General features: G+C 34.9%; 2 protein-coding genes across 3 annotated transcripts; one reads left to right on the top strand and one right to left on the bottom strand.

Annotated features, from left to right (window-relative positions):
* The first annotated feature begins 1,859 nt into the window (after positions 1-1,859).
* On the top strand, positions 1,860-20,907 carry LOC127178440 (RIIa domain-containing protein 1-like). Of its 2 annotated transcripts, XM_051131321.1 has the most exons (5): positions 1,860-2,080; positions 2,200-2,382; positions 2,549-2,625; positions 2,702-2,748; positions 2,985-3,106. In XM_051131321.1, exons 2-5 carry the CDS (start codon positions 2,302-2,304, stop codon positions 3,047-3,049), a joined length of 270 nt encoding a protein of 89 aa, XP_050987278.1. In that variant the 5' UTR covers positions 1,860-2,080; positions 2,200-2,301; the 3' UTR covers positions 3,050-3,106. The 2 variants fall into 2 exon arrangements, with proteins under 2 accessions (XP_050987278.1, XP_050987277.1); XM_051131320.1 differs by lacking the exons at positions 2,702-2,748; positions 2,985-3,106 and adding an exon at positions 20,769-20,907.
* Positions 12,587-24,364, bottom strand: LOC127178439 (uncharacterized). Its single transcript, XM_051131318.1, has 2 exons — positions 24,295-24,364; positions 12,587-15,369 (listed from the first exon to the last, which is right to left on the bottom strand). The coding sequence occupies exon 2, from the start codon at positions 15,354-15,356 to the stop codon at positions 13,278-13,280; it is 2,079 nt and encodes a 692-aa protein (XP_050987275.1). The 5' UTR covers positions 15,357-15,369; positions 24,295-24,364; the 3' UTR covers positions 12,587-13,277.
* Positions 24,365-24,417: the final 53 nt, after the last annotated feature.

The following is a 24,417-nucleotide window of genomic DNA, read 5'->3' as shown; positions in this document are numbered from 1 at the left end:
TTCTGAAACTGCCATTAAACTTTGCGAATGACTATTAACCCTCTGGGGTTCTTCGTTTTCCAGTCACACTCAGGACCTTCACGGTCAAAAGTGACCGGACCCCTGAAATCATTATTTTTTTTTTTTTTTTCAGTAAAATCAATCAAATGTATTTTTGTTCAATAATATTTTTTCTTTTTTTCTGTGGTGTTTTGAGAGAATTATATGATAATAATTAATATTTATGCAATAATTATGATCTATTTTTTCCCTTTGAATATAATAGAACATTTATATATATATATATATATATATATATAATTTTTATTATTTTTTAATTAATGCTGTATTTCAGTTTAAAGTAGAGACCTGGCCTATAGAAAACAATTTTTTGAAGTCAGATTGGTGCTATCTGGTGGTGTAGTGAGCATAATTAATCAAGCAATATCATATTTTAACCACTAGATGAATGTACTGCTCTCTGTAGAAGGGCTTGTGAATTCTAGTTGTTTTTGCACATATTTGCCTTTGCCTTTTCAGGTTGTGGATTTTAATATATCATATGAGATTATCAAAGACTATTTTTTTTTATTATTTGCCAAGTTTTTTGATTGTTTGATTGGTTTAACTGGTAATTTGAAGCGCCAGTTTTACTTTATAATACAGTCAAACCTGAACATTGCATTAGAAAGAGAACCAATGGAAAGCATTTTGTTACCCATTGTTTTAATTCTAACTTAATAAAAATGCAATTCTTTCAGTCATAACAATTTTTTTATTTTGAACATTTCATTAAAATTATTTTTTGTAAAATTCAATGAACAATAACTCTTCTGTTACAGTCTCATATTTCCCTGTGTGTGTGTGTGTGTGTGTGTTCAAGAGAGAGACATGGTGTGTGACTTTTGCATTTTGGATCCAATGTCTCCCTTTTATTTGATTCATTGATTTTGTTTCACATATTCTCACATTTCTCTGTTACAGTCTCACCAGTCTCATATTTCCCTATGTGTGTGTGTGTGTGTGCGTGTGTGTGTGTCTATTTTGCAACCTTGATGGCTTACAGTCTCATGCTTTCATTGCTGTGCACTTTATTTCTTACATTGATTGCTTCTATTTCACACATTTCCCAAAATTAGCTTTTGAAATGTCACACCTTCATTTGTGTGTGTGTGTGTGTGTGTGTGTAAGTGTGTGTGTGTGAGAGTGTATTGTAGTGTTTTGCACTACTGATGTTTTAGAGAGTCACCCCTTCACTGTTGTGTGCTTTTTTTCTGGATTGTGGCTGATTTGTAGATTGTATGCACAAAAAAACTCTGTATTTTCATATTTTTGCCAATTTCCCATTCATTTCCTATGGCCGGTCATTTTGACCCGAAGGCCCTGAGTGTGACTATTTTTTTTACGACCACTTAGACTTTTCAAATCCTGTCCCCAATTTTTTTGTGTGTTCATGCAAGTACCATAAAAGTCACTAAGTTTCGTACCATTCCGATGAAGCTACGATTTTTAATTTTTTTTTATTTAAAAAATTCCGGTCAGAAGTGACGAACCCCAGAGGGTTAACTTATCGTCTTTGAATCTGTCGAGTCATAATCAAGTCAAAACTGTAATGCATTAACGCTTGGATTTATGATCAATATGTTTGAACAAGGAGTGCTTTCAAGATTCAAGAACATTTCTTTGAACTGACTTTCTCTGAATGCGAGTCAACAAGCGCAAAATTATTTTTAAATGTTTAATTTCGCCGTTAGGTTGATTGTACGGTTAGCTATAACCAAGCTATAACCTACGTGAAGTGAAGAAACATTTAGAAAAGGTTACTAAAAATGAGCTAAGAAATATAGCGTTGAAAACCAATAAAATCTCACTTACCGGTGTTTAACAGCCTTACATGCCATCTTTCTCAGACATTAGCTGATAGATCTAATGACACAGCTAACTAATTCGGGGAGTTAACCAAGTCACCACTTTGTGTTATTGTTGTTGGCTTATTTATTGCCATGACGCGTTGCTAAATGGAGTAAATGATATCATTTCATCATAAATTATATCATCCAACGGAGCTCACAGAGAATTGAGTCCACAGAGCCCACAAACGGTATTTATTTATGTGCATACAACTCTACTGTTGGCAAAAATGAGCAGAATTTCTAATAATAGGAAAACTGTAGATTACAATAAAAAAGATGTATTTTTTATGTATTTTAAACTGCTAAGAGTCGGTGGATCGCTCTGAAAAAAGCATACGGAAGTGTATGTTGCCTAGCGACAGAACGCTTAAGGCACGTCAACATCAGGCGCTTGGGGACAACAGCTGTGATGGCGGAGAGAAACACACTGCAAAAACTCGATTTCAGCGCTTTAAGTCCCGAGCAGCAAGAAAAGCTGCATCACTTCAAGGTATTTCTTCTGCTGGGAGTTATTAACGAATCCACAGATTTTATTGTTGCTGGATGAAGTTCTGCTAATCAACCTCGTAGCTTTAAAGAACAGTATACACATTTATTAAATAAACTGCATTCGTTTTTGAAAGCAAAACCCAAATTGCATATGTTTTCACATATAGGTCAAGACCCGGGTAGCTAATGAAAAATATTTAAGGTCTCATCCAGAGGTGGAAATGTTACTAAGTGACTTCTTAAGGTCAGTCTTTGTGTTTTATGTCCCATCAAGATCACACAACCATTTTTTATTCGTCCATACTTACTCTTTTTAACAGGGGTGTGTTTCTGAAAAGGCCTACAGATATTCGTGAATTTGCAGCAGGTAAATTTTTATTGGACACATTTGCACACTTTCTTGCAAGTCGCTTGGTAGAATCTTCTGATAACATGCTTTACATTTAGAATGTTAATATTCTACTTTAAAGATTGAATATGTTCTTCAAATGTTACGAGAGCAGTTTGTCTTGAGCTCAGTCTTTTTATTTGATTTTATAATAATAATTTGTACTTGCATGTGTGAAATTATACTCTTAAATTAAAGCCATCTGTTTTTTCCAGATCATTTCAGTGACCCAGGACTGCCGAAGAAAATCCATGCGCAAATGAATATCCATAATACGTGAAAAATGTGGATTTGTGGTGTTTTCTAATAAAAGAGCGTGACTGTCATGATCCCTCCACATGCCTAAAAGCATCTTTGTTGTTCCTATTTATTATCACAACAATTAGTGTGTGTGAGTACCATGGGAGAGGACAGTCCAAGTCCAATGCTAAACGAGTCCACAAAGACAACAAGTCGAAACAAGCTGCATTGAACAGGTTATTCTGTTCTTTAAAGTGCCCCTATTATGGATTAAAAACGTTCATATTTTGGTTTTGGGAGTCCCCAACAACAAGCTGACATGCATGCAAGGCCATAAAACACTTTTGTTGTCTTATAATAAGCATTTATTTTTACCTTATTTGCTCAACGACTCCCAAACGGTTCGTTCAAACGAATCATTTGTCCAAACCACGCCTTTTGTCACATTAATCTGCGGTGATTGGTCCGATGACCCAGTCTTTTGTGATTGGTTTAACGTTACTGCGTGCAGCGAATTTCAAACACGGACCGCCCATCACCGTTATTCTAGCCCACAACTGGTAAACAACAACACCGGAACAGCCATAATATATGCGTCAACCCAACGCAGAAACGTATTGATAAAGCACTACAGCTTGTACACCAACGTATTGTTCTATTCTTCAACTTCAAGTAATAACAATGACAAACATTCACTATTCATCAACACATTTCCAGACAATATCGAGTGAACAGAAAGTCAGCTGGTTAGTCAGAGACCTACGAGCTGCGCGGAGCAAACACAACACACACACACACACACACACACACACACACACACACACACACACACACACACACACACACACACAACTAAATACGTATTTTGCATGATACAGAGTAACGTTACATGAGAGCAACACGTTTTAAAGGATTTCTACACTTTCAGAATAAAAATGCCCTGATAATTTACTCACCCCCATGTCGTACACGACATAATGTTACACCACATAACACACAACTACGTATTTTGAACGACCGCTAGAAAATACAACCATCAATTATTAATCACACTTACAGGTAGAGGTTCAGAGGAGCAAGTCGGTGTTGTGCTGAAATCGGTGACTTTAGAAAAGTGTGACTAGGTGTCGCTGTTCAGCAAATGTTCGCGCGGGAGCGCGCACACTTTAGATCAGACGCTGAAGCCGAATGATCGAGAAGGGTGTTCCTGCACAGCCGGAGGCTGCAGTTTCAGGACCGAATTTCTAGGACTCTATAGTTTTTTGTATTATTTTATTTTATGTATTTATTGTATATATGTATGTGTTAGCGTCTTATACTATTTAATAGCGCTTGCTATTCAATTCTGTATATTATTATTTTTTAAAGAAATATGTAGTTGTTTAATTGTATACACTTAATTATTGTCCTAACCCTTGACATACCCAATGGTAACCTGTTTGAAATATTTAACCTAATTTATTTCAATATATTCTATATATATTCTGGTGTTAAATTCCATTTTCTTGTAAAGAAAGACTTGTATTTTTGCAAGACTTCAGTTTATTAGCCGCAGCACAGCGATTCACGTCTGACGTGTGACACACATAAAGTGCAATAAACGGTAAAACAATTGCGCTACAAATTACTGTTTATTAGTACATTAATAAATGTAATTTTATTTGAATACAAATGTTAGTTTATAACATTCAGCAGAACAATGATCTGTTTTGCACAGCCAAATATGGTAAATGGAGATCGCTGACACGCCTCGAACATTAAAAAAGATGGAAAGATTAAAAATGAATAGTTTTTGTTTTATGCTTAAATCAGATCTCCTCTAGATGGCGCTGTCACACAAAAAAATAGGGTCCTAGCAATGAGGTCCTGGAACTGCGGTCCTGAAAGTGCAGCCTCCGGTTGTGCAAGAACATACTATTGGGGGAATGATCTGCGTCAGAGTAAACGAGCGGTGCTAAAAAAGAGATTTAATGTCTTAAGACTAAAGAAAACTGGACAATCTACTGCCACCAGCATCTAAATGTTTATATAGGAAAGAAATGAAAACATTAATGCTTCTGCTGTTGTCTGCTACTACTAAGAATATCTTCAGCTTGAGATGTTTTAACGTATTCCACTTATCTGATAAACGTATATCTTATCTTTATTCTTATAACTAGTTTCTGTAATTACCTTACAATGTTGGAGATCTACAGTTTGTTTCTTACAAATGCTTATGGTTGCAGTTGGCCAGGGTCACTCAATCTGACAAGTAAAATTTCATATAGTTCACTATTTCATAACAGCTGACTAAAAATGTTTATTAAAGTGACTCATGTGATGTGTAACTTCCTCTTCTTTCTATCTTACATAAATAAAGCATGATCAGATATGATCAGCTATTGGTATATTTATGGATACAGTAGGGTCTGACAGATTATATTTAAAGCTACTAAAATGTTACCTCTCTTTATTTAATACATGTGACTATAATGCTTAATAAAGTGACTTGTGTGATGTGGCAGCTTCTCCTATTTATCTAATTTAAGCAAAAGTTGTTCTGTACCCACCATTAATTGGCTTAATCATTTACAAAAAGAAAGAACTATTAAGCTTGTTTTCATATGAGCTTTTTGTTATTCATATCAAAATCTGCACTTCATAAAAAATATTTAAAAATATGGTAATATGTGAAGGTATTATGTGGCATCAAGAGAAAAAACAGAATTGAAATTAAAACATTTATATGCCTTTTTTGTGGCCTACAGGATTTCCCCCCTGATTTTCTTGTACAAATTCAATGTGAAGAAATTCCTTAACATGCATTTATCTTGTTACTGTTAAGGTTGAAAAACTTAAACCTTTCAAATTGTATGTATTTTATCAAAATTTAATTACTATTTAATTGTGAAAAATAAATAAATAAATAATCCATAAAAGTCATGTGGGACTGTGAACATTTAACAGTTTATATACCGTTCAAAAGTTTGGGGTCAGTAAGAAAAAGAAGTCTCTTATGCTCATCAAGGCTGCATTTATTTGATTAAAAATATAGAAAAAAAAAAACAGTAATATTGCAAAATGTTTTTACAATATAAAATAATGTTTTTTATTTTAACATACTTTAAAATAGAATTTATTCCTGTGATGAAAAGCTAAATTTTTAACAGCTATTACTCCAGTCTTAAGTGTCACATGATCCTTCAGAAATCATTCTAATATGCGGATTTATTATTAGAATGATCAATGTTGGATAATATCAACAGTTGTGCTGCCAAATATTTTTTGGAACCTGTGATTTTTTTTTTCAGGATTCTTTCATGAATAACAAGTTTAAAAAGTACAGTGTTTATTCAAAATATAAATATTTGTAAATTAAACAATGTAAATTATTTATTATTAACTTTTAATAAACTTTTAATTATTAACTTAATACATCCTTGGTGAATAAAAGTATTAATATATATATATATATTGTCACGAATCTGGTCGGTGTCCCGTTGTCCGCTCACCACCAGATGTCACTCTCACCTCACCTACACACTCTGACTGTTGCACCACACTCCGGACTGCATCTCCCATCCTCCACCGCACTGATTGCGTCAGCCCCGTGACCAATCAGGCGTTCTATAAAAGCCCCGGTCCATCCCAGTGCACTTCACGGATTGTTGTTGTATTGTTAGCGTTTTCCTAGTTTCTGGTTCCGAGTTCCTAGTCCCCAGTGTTTTGTCTTTCCCACCTGGTTTTCTCATTTTGACTGTCTAGCCGCCTGCCTTTTGGACTATGGTGCTTGTTTATTGGATTACTCTCTTCGACTGCCTGTGATATACCTGTCTGCTCCCGTCTCGACCCTGCCTGTACGACCATGTCTTTGTTTGGAAATATCAATAAAAGCTCGCATATGGATCCGCTCGCCTCTCGTCTTTCACTCCTGGTAACATATATATATATATATATATATATATTTTGAGGAATACTCTAGAAGGTAGAAAAACAAACAAAACAAAAAAAACCCTTATGAGTCAATCTCAGTAAAATATTGTTTTAAGTTACAAATTCTTAGTAATATGCAAATCTACATGTAAAATAAAAATAGTATGATAAAGAAGTCATGAAAACATGTTTTTACTTTACTGTAACTCATCAAAATAAGTTAAGCAATTCTCAACTTTTAGGTAAAGCTCATGTTTTTAAATCAGTTTAATGAAATTTAAGTTGAAAATTACCTATACAGCTAAGATGACTGTACTTACAGTGGAGAAATGTCAACAGAGGTGCAATAACAAACCTTCTGAATGAGAACCTAAAAAGCATTTCTTTCTGGTAATGACAAAAAGACATCAAGAATAAACCAATTGAAAAAGGAGCAATCTTTACATCACTTGAGATAGACAGGAATGAGTTTGAAGAACATAGACTAATAGACTTACAGTAAAAATGGGTAATATTGTGGTATACATATAATTTTGATCTGTCAGACCATACTATGTCAATATGTCAGCTTATCAATATGCTTTATAAAATAAAAAGAAGAGTAGCTCAATATCACACTTTGTTAAACAATTATAGTTAGTGAGAGAGTGGTTTTTAATATGAATCTTGTTAGATTCAGTGACCCGACTACACTCTACACTCATAAGCATTTGTAAGGAACAAACTGTAGATCTCTGACATTATAGGGTAATTACAGGAACTAGTAATAAGAATAAAAATAAGATATACATTTATCAGATAATCGGAATATGTTATAGCTTATAAGTTTATATAGTGCTAAAACATCTCAAGTGAAAACATCTTAGTAGTAGCAGACAACAGCAGCAGCATTAATGTGTCATTTCTTTCCTATATAAACATTTAGTTGCTGGTGACAGTATCTAGATTGTCCAGTTTTATTTAGTCTTCAGACATGAAACATCTTTTACAGCACCGCTCCTCTCCTCTGACGCAGATCATTCGATTTTTTTCAGCCCTTTTTTTTCTGATATTCTATAATGGTGTCTTGAGTTATTAATAATCTTTTTAAAATCTGGAATGCCTTATTCCTCTCTCTAACTGCCACTGAGCACTCTTCAGACCACCATGGTACACTTTTCTTTTTCTTTCCATTACCTCTTATTAATGGTATAGTTTGGTTTGCTGCAGAAATTATTCCACTTACTATCTTTCTCTTCAATATTTCCATCCAGCTTAATATTTTTAAAATTTTCTTCACACAACATATAAAATTGCTCCCATTTTGTCTGCCTAAACCCCATCTTGCACATTGACTAACGTTTTGCTTTTGAACTGCACTCTGAATCTCACATACTACGGGCCAGTGATCGCTGCCCAAATTATCTTCAAGTACAACCGAGGTACACTTACCGGCTAAAGCAGGTGATATCATTGTGAGATCCAAACATGACATGCCACCTTTTACTTTATCCATTCTTGTTGGTTTCCCATCATTGAAGCACACAAGTGAGTGTTCTTCCATAAATTCTTCTATGATTATCCCATTGTTGTCTGTATTTTTACTACCCCACAGGCCATTATGTGCATTAAAATCCCTGCATATAACAATTTTGACCAGTACATTACCTGTCACTTCTTCTAATATATTATTACTTATTTCTTTACATGGATTATAAAGATTTGTAATTCTGATTCCTCAATGTATTCCCAATATTTCTATGCTTACACATTCTAAATTATTATTTCTGTTTATTCTTTTATATGCTATGTCCTCTTTAATAAATGTTGCACACCCTCCACCTCTTCCAACTTCTCTGTCTTTCCTTTCTACTACATATCCATTGATCTTAAAATCCAAGGAGCTATTTAACCATGTCTCCTGAATACACATGATGTCTGGCATCTGTCCCATTTCTGTTTAAAAACCATTTGTATTAAACTCAAAGACTGAATACCTACATATCCAAAGCAGCATTTCCCTCCTTAGCTTTCAAAATCCCATGGACCTCCTCCACTGTAACTCCTGTTAATTTCAGAAATTTATTAGCACACCCTACAATAATCCTTAACTTGTCTGATTTCCTTTCCATTTGTGAGGTACCATTAACCACCACACAGATAAAAGCCACAAAATCAATTTTATTCATTACAATATGTTGATCTGATTTATTCCTCAGAGAATCTACTTCTTTCTGAGTATAGGATTCCATCCTGGTTCCTTGTACACTAGTTCTCTTTGTTTCAGCTGTATCTTTTAGCTTACGAGTAGCTTCTGCATATGTTAAATGTTGTACTGTTTTTATTTTTTGTACTTCACGGGCTTCTTGTTGTACCAGGCATCCCGCATATGCTGCACTATGTCCTCCCCCACAATTAAAACACGCCCTCATTACACTTGCCATATTCGTGTTCTCCCCCGCATTTTGCACAACACATTTTCCCTTTACAGATACTACCAGTATGTCCCATGCGTTGGCATTTGAAACATCTTAAAGGTGGAGGCACATACTCTCACACTTACTAATTCTTGCTTCACTCTTACAGGCAGATTATTCCCTTCAAATTCCCTCATCATGCTCAAATGACTGTTCCTCCACTTTGACTACCTTTCCATCATCCATACTCTTAAGAGGAAATGACTGAAATAACACCTCAAACTTTATTGCCTATTTCTGTGCATACTACCTGTACTCCTGCTAGTGTTTTCATTTTCATAATTTTTTCCTTCTGCTTTTGATCCTTGCATTTAATCATTATTCTTCCATTGCTAAGACAAGATACAGCTTTCACTACTCCTATCTCCTTCTCGATTATTTTCGATAATTTAACAGGATGTACTTACTGTTCTGACTGCTTAGCAAAAGTAATTATCACTTTGATTTCTCTTTCTACCACCTCTTTAACTTCATTTCTCATATGTCTTGTTTTATTGATTGTTTGCTCACAATCAGATCCATCACCCAAGCTGATTGTTTTTTCCCTTTTATTGTATCTTACTTCCAGATACTCCATATCTTAATCATTATCACCATCCGAGGTATCTCCCCACGCTGCTCTCCCTTCCGCCATTTTGAAGTTTCCCGCCGATCATCCACCGACCGTGGCCATACCGCCGTCCAAATAAACTGGTCACTGACCCATCTTTTAAGAGCAAGACTTTGGTGAATCCCGCATTGTACTTAGGATACAGCATCTTCTCGACATGATGTAAACCACATGGAAATTTTACTGTGTTTGTGGGTGGGCAAGTTGTTCGCAACGTAGAACTTGGGCAGACATTATGCAAATGTCTTACTTTGTGACGTATGGCCGTAAAGAAAAAGATTTGAATTTGAACCGACTCTTTTTTTTTTTTTTTGATAGACAATAACTTTATGTATCGTGCACTGTCAGCTTCACACCTTTGCAGATTTTATGTTCACATACAGCTACATGACACACTGCATGAAAGATCATTCTTTAAAAGGCATAATAGGAGCACTTTAAATATTTCCAGGCTTGGTAGAACATTTTAAGCTTTTTAATTATAAGTTAATAAGTTACTGCTCATTCTCATAGAAACATCTAATTGTCCTCTTAATGTAACATCTGACTTTAGTACAGCAAAGTGCAGTACATCAAACTCATTAACCCCCTATAATTTAGCATGTACTTGAAAAGCAGTAAAATATGTTCAGTCTAGTGTGTTATTTTAAATAATCATCTTACCTGCTATAAAAAAGTCTGTGGCTTTATGTCGTAAATCACTTTTTAAAAATGCAAGATGAAAAGTCAAGTCTTGTTCCCACAAAACCACACATTAGTTTCATATAGCTGACACAACTGCACAAACGGTCTCCCATATTCTGTGCTGGGCAGGGTTGAGATGACATGAGACAGGAAAACCATGTTAAAATGAACCCAGTGTGCACTTGTTGAGCAAACTGTCAGCTGCTTCAGTATACTGGTGTATGTACAAGTCCTGGTTGCTAGCTAATTGCTTTATTTTTATTTTTACTATAATATTAAAATATAATTAATCAACTTGTTTATATTAATATTGGTGAGCCCTAAAATCTAATAATATTTATACGCCTTTTTATATTTTTTAGACTAAACCTTGTGAATTTAAACAGGAATAGACTCTTATTGTAGTATCATTGTGGATGATCATATTCAAAGTAACATAATTATGTTAAAATGTTTACTAAATATATATAACCTCATGACTTCAATACACAAAACCAGTCATTGGGGTCATTTTTTTTAAAACTGAGATTTATATATCATCTCAAAGCTGAAATAACTTTTCACTGATGTATGGTTTGTTAGAATAGGACAAAATGTGGCTAAAAATTTTGAGATGCAACTATTTGAAAATATATATATATTGAAAATAAATAAATAAAATATTGCCTTTAAAGTTGTCCAAATGAAGGTCTTAGCAATGCATATTATTAATCAAAAATTAAGTTTTAATATATTTATGGTAGGAAATTTACAAAATATCTTCATGGCACATGATCTTTACTTAATTTCCTAATGATTTTTGGCATACAATGTATACTGGATATTGCTACAAATATGCCTGTACTACTTAAGACTGGTTTTGCGGTCCAGGGTCATATGAACTCATTTGTAATCAGTTGATTTTAGCATTGCTCACCAGTCAAACCATACATTTGTGTGCGTCTGTGTAAACCTTATTCAGAACAAATTTATTTTTTTGCTTTACATTGTTAGTAATTAATATTTACATTTCCTTGTAAATATTTTTTGGACAGATGAGCACATACCAACCATACATTTGTGTGCGTCTGTGTAAACCTTATTCAGAACAAATTTTTTTTTTTGCTTTACATTGTTAGTAATTAATATTTACATTTCCTTGTAAATATTTTTTGGACAGATGAGCGCATGCTTCAAGAAAGGTAAAATTCTTACAGCTACATCTGTCAATATCAGTGGTGGAACAGACCTTTATCACAGTCTGTGTGTCATCACATCCTGCTCCGAACAGTAGCGTAAAGGAATTTCTGCCTGTAAATAAACAATCAATGACTGCACCCATTAGTCAGTTTAATCAGAGATGCATCAGAAGAAGGGAGACAGATGGCAGGTAACTGTTGTATCATATAAATATTTTAAAAATTTTACATTACAGTATGCCACAAGGACTCACTATGGTAAAGACAGCCAAGTTACTATTAGTAACCCTTCATTTGAAAAGGTAACTTATATTATGGATTCAGTCATATGGTGCAGTGAGCATATTTACTGTGTTGGCACAAACTCCTGTTCTTTAAAAAAAAAAACAACAACTCATGCTTATGTCATTTGTGTCAGAACGCTAAATGTAAGTTTATTTGCTAATGTGGCAGCTGTAGCCTCTATTACTGTAACATCTTTCATTCATCAACAGGGGTGATTTGAAACTTTTTTCTTGCATTGTTTGCTACTGAAAGATCATACAGTTGTGTCTTGGTGATTAAAAATAATGTTCTCAATACTTGTTGCAATCTTGTTTTTTGAAAGAATGAAAATATCTATTAGGGATTTAGGAATAACATGTATGTTTATTAATTCCAAACACTCATTTTACATAATAATAACAGTCACAGTACAGAGATATACTTTAGATATAACATAGCAACAGCAAACAATAAACAATTTTTTCTTCCGACTAATAAGTTGTATTTCACTTTTTAATAAATCAAAGATTTAAATTTTAAAGATTTAAAGAATAAAACAGATTTATCAAAAACAAATATTTCCTGTCAGAAAAAAATAAGCATGCATTGTACATTATATCTGAAACATTTGCAAGCTGATATTATGGTATCATTACAATATTATAGTATGATGAAAACAGAAAACTGTTTCCTTTAACTTTTAGGACCTATCCACCTTTTTTTCCCCTGTAAGATCAGGTGCAGCCATTTGTAAATTTTATGGGTCTGGCTTCCGGTCTCATCTGCATCCAGCTCATTTTGCTGCTTGACATTGCAAATTGGTGTTTTCTTTCTCAGTCCTGTTTTTTATTTTATTTGGCTTTTTTTCTTGAATTGCTAAGACAGAATGGACATTAAGGATTTCTGAATCATCAAACACTGCCTTTATTCATATGGGAGATTGTTTGTTTCCAGTTGTTTGTTTCAATGGACCTGCTTTGTTTGTTGATTAAAAGAATAATAAAAGTTGTACTGTTATACAGACATATATTTGGATACCTATAATATTATAATCTAAACTGAACTCAACTGTTACATGTTACTGGACAGCAAAGCTTTAATCTAACTATGGTAGTATTATCTTGTTCACAGCAAGTTTGTAAAGTATATATTTGGTGGATTCCCTCAGTAGTATGCTGATGCTTCTTCCTCACTGAATCCAGTTTGAACAACCTCTTGAATTCTCTTGATTTGTTCTGGAGGAGCAGCGGGCAGAATGGCGAGCAACTCTTGGTCAATCTTATCTTGTCTTGCGGTGCTTTTCCTGTCAAACTCCTTTTTGTTCTTCAGGACAAGCATTAAGATGCCACTTTGTGCCTCGTCACAGCCATTCTGGAGCTTTAGTCGCTCATGATCAAATTCTGGTTTACTTGTATCCATGACCATCAGTCTGCCCAGTGAACTGACACGATCCATCAGGTACTTGTTGGAAACATCTGTGTATGTTCCAGAGATCATATGAACCAGACTAGCAATGTTACAGGCTTGGAAGGCTTGAGTGTAGAGAAGATCTTTTGAGAAGAGCTTTGCATTGTAGGAGAGAGCTTGTGTTTTCTCTGATGTTGAGACAAAGTTTTTGAGAGTTTTGCTCAGGCTGGTTTTTACAATGTTGGAAACCATCTGAAAGAAGTGAACCATCTTCTCCCACTGCTCCTTCACTCTGCCCATGGCATCCATTCCTTTGACCAACATCTCTATGGTAGTTTTAAAGTCAATCTCTTTCAGTTCACAATTTCTCATGGTGACCAGGATTTCAGTTAGTTCCTTCTGGTTCTTCTGAAAGTTCTCCACACACTTGTCATAGTTCTCTCTTGTTTGGTTCAACTGAGCTCGGGACTGCTCTATGGCGAATCGTGCATTTTCGGTTGCTCTCTGTGCAGGGTTCATTTTCTCTGACATGTTTTGTTGTTTATTCAGCATTGGTGGATTTGAAGAAATTGCTGGAGATTTTGTGATGTCTTTACTTTTGCTATCAAAAATTTGGGATGATTTGATCAAATTCAAAACCTTATCTATTATCTCATTGCTTTTGACTCGGTCACATTTCCCTTTAGGTGCATATTCTTCCAGTTGTTTGCATATCTCAATGCCCTTTTCACATAATGACTGAGCCTGTGTATTTGGTCGGCACTCTGGAATTTCTTTAAGATCATCTTTAATTCTTTCGAACTGTTGTTTTACAAAATCAGTTTTTGTATACTTCTCCTTCTGGTCATAAAGATTTGTCCAGTTAATGTCATTATCCAATTCACTCACTTCCATTTTTTCCATAATAATCTGTGCACAGCTAAGAATTTCAGCAGACTTACTATATAAGTTTATTTCATCAACCACATTTACGTTTTCCCGACCTCTAATGTGGCTCCAGGTATCAGCAATCTTTTCTGATGCTGCGCATGCCTTTATCACTGGATTAGCTACCATAGATGTCAGTCCAGTAATGAGGCCTGTTACACCCTGCAATACTCCACCAACAACATCCATTGCAATCATGTTCCAACCTGTAGGGAGAGAATCTGTTGCTTGCTTGTAGTTCTTATGAGCCTGATCCAGTTCTTTCTCCAGGGCACTCACTGCCTTCTCAGTCTTTTTCTTGATCTCTAGAGCTGACTGCTCCCTCAGTTTGCTCTCTTCCAACTTCTTCTTGATTGCTTCCATCTCTTCCCCATAGAAGTGCTTTGCATTCACACATGCTTCTAGCAGCTCTTGGATGATATAGATGACATCAGTAAAACGTTTTTCAGTTGCATCAGACAATCTCAAACATTCATCTGCAATGACTCTGATATTTTCCAGCTGATCAGGAAGATGTGCTTTGACAACTTCATCATCACCTTGGAACAGAATCTTCACTGCAGTTTTCATGTAATCTGGAACTTGGGCAGTATGGAGGCGAATCTGATCCATGCTCGTATGGGCCTCATTAAATGCCCTCCAACCAGAGTTACACACTTGCATGAGGCAAGCACGAAAGGAATCAGAGTATTTGATGAATTTATAGCCATCTTTAGGAGAATTTTTATTGATAGAGAAATCTGTTGAGGACGAGATGAAAACCAGCTCTCCAAGGATGGCTATAGATAACGGCGCAGGAGTCAAATACTCTTCCCAGTTGGCATAGGGCTGCATCATAAGTTTAGTTTGGTTCCTCATGTCCTCAGCAGTGGTAAGGCTTTGAGTAGATTTTGAAATTGTAGAGTCCATGGCTTTCCTGTTCCTGCTCAAAATCAAGACAAAATTAAAAAAGAATTATACAAATATCACTATTTTCTCATTTATAAAACCTGAATTTGATCAGTTTGCTCAAGCATGTTGCCAAATAATGTGTACTTTCAAAACAGGCCTACTTTGTCTATGTCTAACTTGCATTGTTTGAGAAAGCACGAAAATGTTCAGTTACACAGATCTGACACCAACAGCACATTTTTCCACCTGGTTGAGCAATTCAAGGACTGCTTTCATTGCATGTAAAATCACCCCACCAATGTCCAGAGCAAATCTACGCCCTTGCCCACAACCACAGGCCAACAAACCAACGAGAAAGTAGAACAACAATAACGATTCACAGAGTGTAGGCACAACAGTGCTCACCTAAATCCATAACTGATACAGATTCACAGAAAATTTTACAGAAAATAACTGTGTATAACTGTGTATAAAAATAACAGATTTTTTTTTTTTTTTTTTTTTTTTCAGATTTGTTTCTTTTATTTTAAATTGTAGTCAGAACTCTGTAAAATTATCTCTAAGTTAACTACCCGGCTAATAATTTAAGCATTATGACATTAATGACATATTACAGTAATTCACATTATTTACACAGAAAAAAAACTTTTTCTGTTTTCTTAAATTACATACAAATGTATATAAAATTACAAAAACAATCTGTAATTAATACAATAACAAAACTGTTAGATAAAAAAATGGTTAAATGACTGGCAGCAACAGCTGGCAAACAAAAACCATAAATTTAAAGTACAGTTTCTGTATTTAAATTAAGCTGAAGACACTGTTATTTTATTTCCTGAATTATTATGATCAAACACCTTCACTTTAAAAACTAAATTAAACATCTCATGAATGACAGCAACAGAACAGTAATCACTAACAGATCTCTTAAGATCTCAACATCTTCACTCATTACAATGCAGTCTGACTTTATTTTGTACAAAACTTCTTAAGAATTAACAGAGGGTTAGATGTTGATGTTTTATTGAAAATAAAGTCACCGTTGTGGAAATAAGTGTTTGCTTTAGTTGGGCTCTTGAACCTTGACTTTTTACCATCAGTTTTTCTTTGGTTGCTGTAACTATGTGTTTAAGTACATTTATTATAGTAAAAATAGCAGCGGAAGTCTGATCAGATGATGTTGGGTATTTATCAATGATGGCTGATCTCAACAGGAGTCTTACTTCTAAGTATGTCTGCTTTAACATTAGCATTAACATTACAACATATCAGCGTCGTTTAGTATTTACAGCAGTCTTGTGCTGTTGTGACAGTCATATATTCATAAGTTTTTACCAGAGGTTTTTACTATACTGATAGCACAGATGTCAACATTTGATGGTTCAAATACCCATGTGAGCTCTCTCTTAAAGTTTTTAAATCATTTATATTTATTTTTAGTGCATGATTTTCCATAGTCTGGTAAGTGTTATTTTCAGGCTTGTCGCATCCATAACAGCACATATTCCTCATAAATAGACATCAAAATGAAAATAAAGTAACAATTATATGTTCTGTGAAGCGCCATCACTTCTCTATTTGTTGGGTATTATTGCGTCTGGTCTGTGCATTTTAATTTACAGAAATCCTACAAAGTATGTAGTTTCTCAAAAACTGTGTCATTTTTTGTCACATCCATGACGCATGATTATTTTCCTTTAACATCGAAAACTTGTGCATAGACTGATATTTTTCTGATGTTTAGACTCTATCAACAAGGATTTATTAAAATATAAACAAATGGTTGGGTGTATTGGTAACATACATTCTCTAAGCATTTATGTGTTACATCAATAATGCTGGATTTACCCTTATATAGAAATTGGTTGAGCTGTGGCTTTTTGACTCACACAAACATCATGAATCCGCACATGAATCTCAATAATGGTGACAATCACCAAAAAGCTTTTCAGTGAAGTTAGAAGTATGTTTTGTGACATTCAGAGTTGATCTGGGGTCAAAAATCAACTATAAGCAAATGTTTATTTCCACAACAGTGAGTGCAAACTTTATTATTTTAATAATATGTTAACTTCTAAATATCTGAAAAGAAACTTCTGTTAATTCTCAATAAGAAGTTTAGTATGAAATAAATAAAGTAAACTTGTTTCTGAGATCTTGAGAGATATGTTAGTATTTAATGATCTTTTGGTATTTAAAGGGTTTCTGTTGTCTGAGTTTTGTGGGTTACCATCGTGCTGAAGAGCAGAGCCTGTGCTTCAGTCCAGGAGAATACAAGAAACACTTCAGTTATTAATATATCCTTGATTCTCTGAGATAAGGGAACGAGCATTGTGTCAGCTTTGACACTTATGGTAAAACTCCTGTTTACTTTGATACTGAAGCCTGATTTGTTAATGTTTGTGTAGCTGTACAAGCCTGCCAGAAGGGGCAGAGCCAACTGCTATGTAAGTTGGCCTGGAGCACCATCTCATCAGAACCATTCGACTTAAGTGACAGCCATTGATTCTGGTGCAGCTTATAGCACAGCATGTCATGTAACACTCATTCCCTTATCTCAAGGAACCGAGGTTAGTAACCGGAACGTTCCCTAACTAAAAGGGACTCCTTTTACATCAGTTTTGACGCTTATGGGGAATGCATTCAGCAGCACTGTGCAATGAGCAGATGCAGAACTAAGCCTGCTCTACAAGCGCAACTCAGGAGCACTCACTTGTGGGCCTTGTAAGCCTGAGCTACAGAAGAGACCCGAGAGATAATCTGAGGTCTACTTAAAATAGCTCTTCCACCCAAGGGGGAACAGGTAGTTTAAGCAGAAAATATCCGTGCCTGTAGGGAATCTAACAAAGGTAGACAGCGACAAACCAGCCGGTGGCCGCACAAATCTCCCTGATAGAGATCCCTCTGGACCACACTCAGGAGAAGGCTATTCCTCTGGTAGAATGTGCCTTTACACCTAGAGGGCATTGCAAGCCAATCGCAGCATAGCATCTACTATCCAACGAGTCTCTGCTGTGTGTCTGACAGCCCTTTTGAGCTGCTCTGATTGTCTGAACAATCCAGAGTGCTCAGCGTACACTCTGAGTGCCCTAACAAGACACAGTAAGTTGGGACCCTGCTCACGATCCACCGTAGGGAGAGCTAACAGGGAAATAACATGGGCTCTGAACAGAGCTGACAGCACCTTAGGTACGTAACCGCTTCACAGTTGTAGAATGATTTTACTGTCTTGTAGACAGACAAGTCAGACAAGTCGAACTCTGCACTCAAGCCGAGCCTCCATTAAGGACAGCAAGCCAAGTTTGTGTTTGTTTACCATTGCCCATTAGGACTGGATGGGCACGCAAACTCGTGAACTGTAGATTTAGTTGACTAAAACCTTATGAAATTAAAGGAGAAGTCCACTTCCAAAACAAAGATTTGCATATAATGTACTCACCCCCTTGTCACTGAAGATGTTCATGTCTTTCTTTCTTGAGTCGTAAAGAAATTATATTTTTTGAGGAAAACATTTCAGGATTTTTCTCCATATAGTGGACTTCTGTGGTGCCCCAAGTTTGAACTTCCAAAATACAGTTCAAATGCGGCTTCAAACGATCCCAAATGCGGTTGTAAACCATCCCAGCTGAGGAAGAGGGGTCTTATCCAGTGAAATGATCGGTTATTTTCATAAAAATCATACAATTTATATACTTTTTAATGTCAAATGCTCGTCTTGTCTTACTCTGCCTGGACTTTTTCAGGTTCATGACCATTACAGTATGTCAAAAAAACTCTCATAATCTCCCTCAACTTCAATATCGTCCTATATCGCTGTTTTACCTTTTTTTGTTAAGAGTGTTTTTGCTCTTCTTTGCATGTTCACTTTGACTGGGTTGGTACTTCTGCAGTGATGTAGGATGATTTTGAAATGATTTTTGAAGTTGAGGGAGAAAATACGATTGGAGTTTTTCAGCATACCCTAACTGTCTTGACCCAGAATACACAGAGTTCAGGCAGAGCAAGACAAGACGAGCGTTTGAGATTAAAAAGTATTTAAATTGTGTTTTTTTAATGAAAATAACCGATCATTTCGCTAGATAAGACCCTTCTTCCTCGGCTGGAATCATGTACAACCGCATTTGGGATCGTTTGAAGCCACATTTAAACTGCATTATGGAATTTAAAACTCGGGGCACCACATCAGTCCATTATATATATTATATATATATTATATATTATATTATATATATTATATTATATTATATAGAGAAAAATGCTGAAATGTTTTCCTCAACAAACATAATGACTGAAGAAAGAAAGACATGAACATCTTGGATGACAAGGGGGTGAGTACATTATCTGTGAATCTTTGTTTTGGAAGTGGACTTCTCCTTTAAGGGATGCCTTAATCACAAAATTTTTACTGTGCACTGAAATGTGTGCTCCCTAAATAAATGCTGTGAAAACCAGGAAGCATCGATGCTCACTACGTTCCCTTATAGGAAGTTTTGAAGCTCAAAACTTAAGAGATAATTCACTACAAAATGACATGTGACTGATTTTAAAACACAAACCAATATCATATTTCAGCATAAACATACATCACTAGACAGGTAATATCTAATCTAGCAAACATTTACAATTTATTTATGGCTGAAATCTTGCACATTCATGTAACAAAGTATTTATCATAATGTACTGTAAATAGCATTAAAAGAGATATTTAAACACAGCATTAAAATGAATATCAGTAGTGATGCTGTACAGCGAGGATGGAAATAGTCACCAGTGTGTAGTGAGTCTCTCTCCTTATCAATGTCTGAATTTGTGAACAATATATCAATTCACAACCTAGCAAACTATTAAGGTCATTGAGACGCACCCTCTGTATGGCAGTGGACCTTGAGGGCCAGAGTTGAGAAGAACCCCTGACACACTAATTAGTTAATAATCACTCATGAAGAATGAGTACACTTTCATTTGAACAGAAATATGCAATATTTGTCTCATATTTAGTGCTGTTATTTTCTATTCCCTTTTGTTTGTGTGTCAATCACAGCTAAATAAAACCAAAGGCCATTGAGCCACAGGTCACTGCATCTTTTGCTGTGTAAGTCTTTTTTTTTTTTTTTTTTAAATGTCAAACACGTTCTCAGTATTTATATGTGTTTCGGCTTTTATGACCATTTTAGGGATCACTGTTTCAGTACAGTTCTTATGTACTGTCTATTTAACATTTCAGCAGCTGAATTCTTTCAGTACTTGCATAGTAATTTTAATTGTACCACATTTGCGATGCATATATAGGAAGTGACATAAAACTGTGTTGAAAATTCTAGAAAATTGTTCTCATGCTGTAAGTCAGTTCCCACTCTTTTGTATATTTGTTTGTTTGTTTTTAACATTTACATTTTGGTGCTTCTTTTGTTCTCTTTCTCATTTCAGATGCTGGAGAAAAAGCAGCCAGGCTAAAGCATTTAAAGTGGGAACTTTGTCGTGGCTCAAAAATCCAGGATTGGGATGGTGGAAGGAGCAGAAGAAGCAGAAGATCAGAGATCAGGCAGAGATCTACTGATACCCCTGAGGGAACTGTTTAACTAATGTGTTAGTTAAACCAAAAATTTTCAGCACTCACCTTCATGTCTTTTCAAACCTGTAAAACTTTTGGTCATCTTTGAAACATAAATGTAGATATTTTTAATGAAATCTGAGAAATTTCTGTCCCTCTATTTCACAGTTTATGCAACTAACATTTTTGAGCCTCAGAAAGGTAGTAAAGACAGCATTAAAGTAATCTATGTGACTCCAGTTGTTTAACCTTAATTTTATGAAGTGATGTGAATGGTTTATATGCACAAAAAAACATTGCATTTTTATTCACACATTAAAAAAAAAAATCTTATGGTGCTTTTGTGAAAATGCGTTGGAAATACCTAATTTATGAATAAAGACGTAATTTTGTTGTTGCTGTTTTTTGCATACACAAGACATCTGTTAACAATATCTTTTTGCATTCTGCACAAAAGTTTCTTATGGGTTTGGAGTGACATAAGCAATTAATGGCAAAATTAGCGTTTTTTTGGGTGAAATATGTTCTAATGTGGTTAGAATTGGTCATTGTCCTGTTTTATAAACATTTTCAGTATTTCAGAGATTACTGTTTTGAAAAATCAGTTTCAAATAAATACTGCTCCTTTGAAAGTTCTATTTAAAGAATACTGGAAATATGTTTTCCACAAAAAATATTGGGCAGCATAACTGTTTTCCACATTGATAATAATCTGAAATGTTTCTTGAGCAGCAAATCATATTAAAAATGTTTTCTGAAGGGTCATGTGACACTGAATACTGGAGTAATTATGATGAAAATGTAGTTCACATGAATAAAGTACCTTTCACAATATATTCATATGAAAAACATATAGTTATATTTTATAATTTTATAAAAAATATGTGTTTACGGTATGTTTAATCAAATGCAGGCTTAATTTGTGATCGGAAAGTGTTTTTTACTTGAAAGATGTATTTAATGTGTCAATAAATGTTTTAGTACTCTTGTGAATTGTCTTATTTTGAATTTGAGATAAATATAATCATGAATTTACGTTGAAATTGAAAAAGACGTCTTTTTAACTTTCACTTTACAACCACATTTAGACGTAATTTGGACGTCCTATAGACGTCTTTTCAACCAAATTTTCACGTTGTTTAGACGTCTGGCATTGTCGTCTTTTCGACGAGTTTTTGCTGGGTGGGTATTCGTCATTCTGAAGCGCTCCTGGTGGGGGGCTAAACCGGGGCTATTCAAAATTCTGACGGGGTTATAGCCACCCCTGGCCCCGGTGTAGCGCCGTCACTGATCTCTCTCTCTGCTTCCGTTTGTCTGGCGCGCGTACACGACTGTGAAGAATTGTTGGTATGGCGTTATTTTAATGACAAATGCCGGGAGCGCATTATTGTAGCGCGAAAGTAGATTAATACAATGCGCGAGCGCGAATGTCTCCGCTCGCAAGCGGATTGTCTTTGCTCTAGCACAAAACCGGACGCGCGCTCCCAGATTCACGCTGCTTTCACCCAGAGACATTGCGCGCACTTAAAACGTGTCTCTCCTCTCTCTCAAAGTGTGCGTGTGCGCGCTCAAACTGTGTCTTATGCACTTGCAAATCTCTCCGTGCTCATTCGCTAGAAAATGACTCTTTCGCACCTAGATTAAATGTTTTTCAATAGTTATCATTATGCACTTTAAAAAAACAAACATCTCAAAACAAATTTTTAGGGCGTTTTTCTTTATTATTATTTTTATTATTATTGTTGTATTTTTGTGTTTGTTTGTTTTTTCAACCCCCTCTGAGCGATTTATCTAAAAATCTCAGATTTATGAAAATAATTGCAATAAATTCTCAGTTGGTATGCTGGCAATAATAAGTAACTATATCAAATCAACATCAAATGTAAACATAGATGTAAATGATGAACGATATCATCATAACACAATAAATGCTCTCATAGAATCACTCTGTGGACATTTATTGGTATTTTTGTAATGTTATTTATTTATTTATTTATTTTTGTTTTCAGTTCTGATTTTAGCTTTTTTTTCTTCATGAAAACCCACTAAACTCTTCTCTAAAACAGTGAATATACAGTTATATGACAGTTAAAGGTAATTGCATTGCATTAAACCTACCTACAGAATATTATGTACTGATGTTATGACAAATATGAGAAATTCATTAGCGTAATATTTGGTCTCCACATCTTAAGTATTTAGGAAATAGGGTATCTGACCTATATAGTCTTCTGATTTATATATAATCTTCTGATTTAAGTCAGAACTTTTTTAGATCAGGAAATTACAGATCCATCTTTGATTGTGGAAAAAATTCCAGGTTCATTTCCCTATATAGCTAATAAGATCTCATATAGAGTTTTTATCTCTCAGTCATAGAAAAAATCAGATTGGTTGATAACTTTTGACAACGTTTAAAAGAATTATTTTCTAGCGCATGAGCCCTAAAAATCTGTTTTGAGATGTTTTGTTGTTGTTGTTTGTTTGTTTTTAAGTGCATAATGATAATTATTTAAAAACGTTTAATCCAGGTACGAAAATAATTATTTTCTAGCGAATGAGCACGGAGAGATTTGCGAGTGCATAGGACACTGTTTGTGCGCGCACACGCACACTTTGAAAGAGAGGAGAGACACGTTTTAAGTGCGCGCAATGTCTCTGGGTGAGAGCAGCGTGAATCTGGGAGCGCGCGTCCGGTTTTGTGCTAGAGCAAAGAAAATCTGTGTGCGAGAGGAGAGATTCGCACTCGCGCATTGTTACGTAATTAAACGGAGAGTTTTTTTAATGTTTTTTTTATGTTCATTTTTTTGTTGTTGTTTTTACAGTATAGCCTACTTAATGTAAGAGATTTAGATGCTTATGATTCAAAAACAAATGAGTAGTAAAGAGTGTTTTGATACAAATAAGTCGGCTCTACAGAGAGGCTTTTGTTTACTTAATTGTACATAAGTCTCTCTCTATATATATTTGAAAAAACTTTTTTTAAACGCCTGGTAAGGGTAAATATATAGAGAGAAATGAAATGTAAAATAAGTCTTATTTATTTATAAAAGATAAACTACAGTAAATCAGTTGAATCTGTAGGGTCTGATTATTAGCTAAGACAAGAAAAAGAAAAAATAGATGCAGAAAATGAACGCATTAAAATGTTATTGTTGTTATTACAATCATGAGAGTGCGGGTAAACTTTTAAAATGGAAAATGGATTTCCAAATTAGTTTTGGGTTTAACTATTTGCTTTTCCACTCAAAGTAATAGGTTATAATAATTATAATCTTTTTAAATAAGATTATAACAAATCACTCCTGTTTAAAGATGCACTTCATCTTAACTGCTTTCGTTAAAATCCATTTAATTATAATTCATTAGAAAATGGCAAAAAAAACAAAGTTGTTGCCTTACCTTGTTGAAATGGCAGATGATTTACGTTCAGGTCCGTTGAAGGTCTGATGGAATGGATGAAGATATGAATGCTTTTATAGCCGCACATGGAGACCTAACCTCCCTGGTACTGGGTGGGATGGT

This window comes from Labeo rohita, chromosome 16, assembly GCF_022985175.1.
Source record: "Labeo rohita strain BAU-BD-2019 chromosome 16, IGBB_LRoh.1.0, whole genome shotgun sequence".
In the NCBI taxonomy this organism is placed as follows: Eukaryota; Metazoa; Chordata; class Actinopteri; order Cypriniformes; family Cyprinidae; genus Labeo; species Labeo rohita.
The sequence above is the reverse complement of the archived record's forward strand: the minus strand, read 5'-3'. Positions and strand labels throughout refer to the sequence as shown.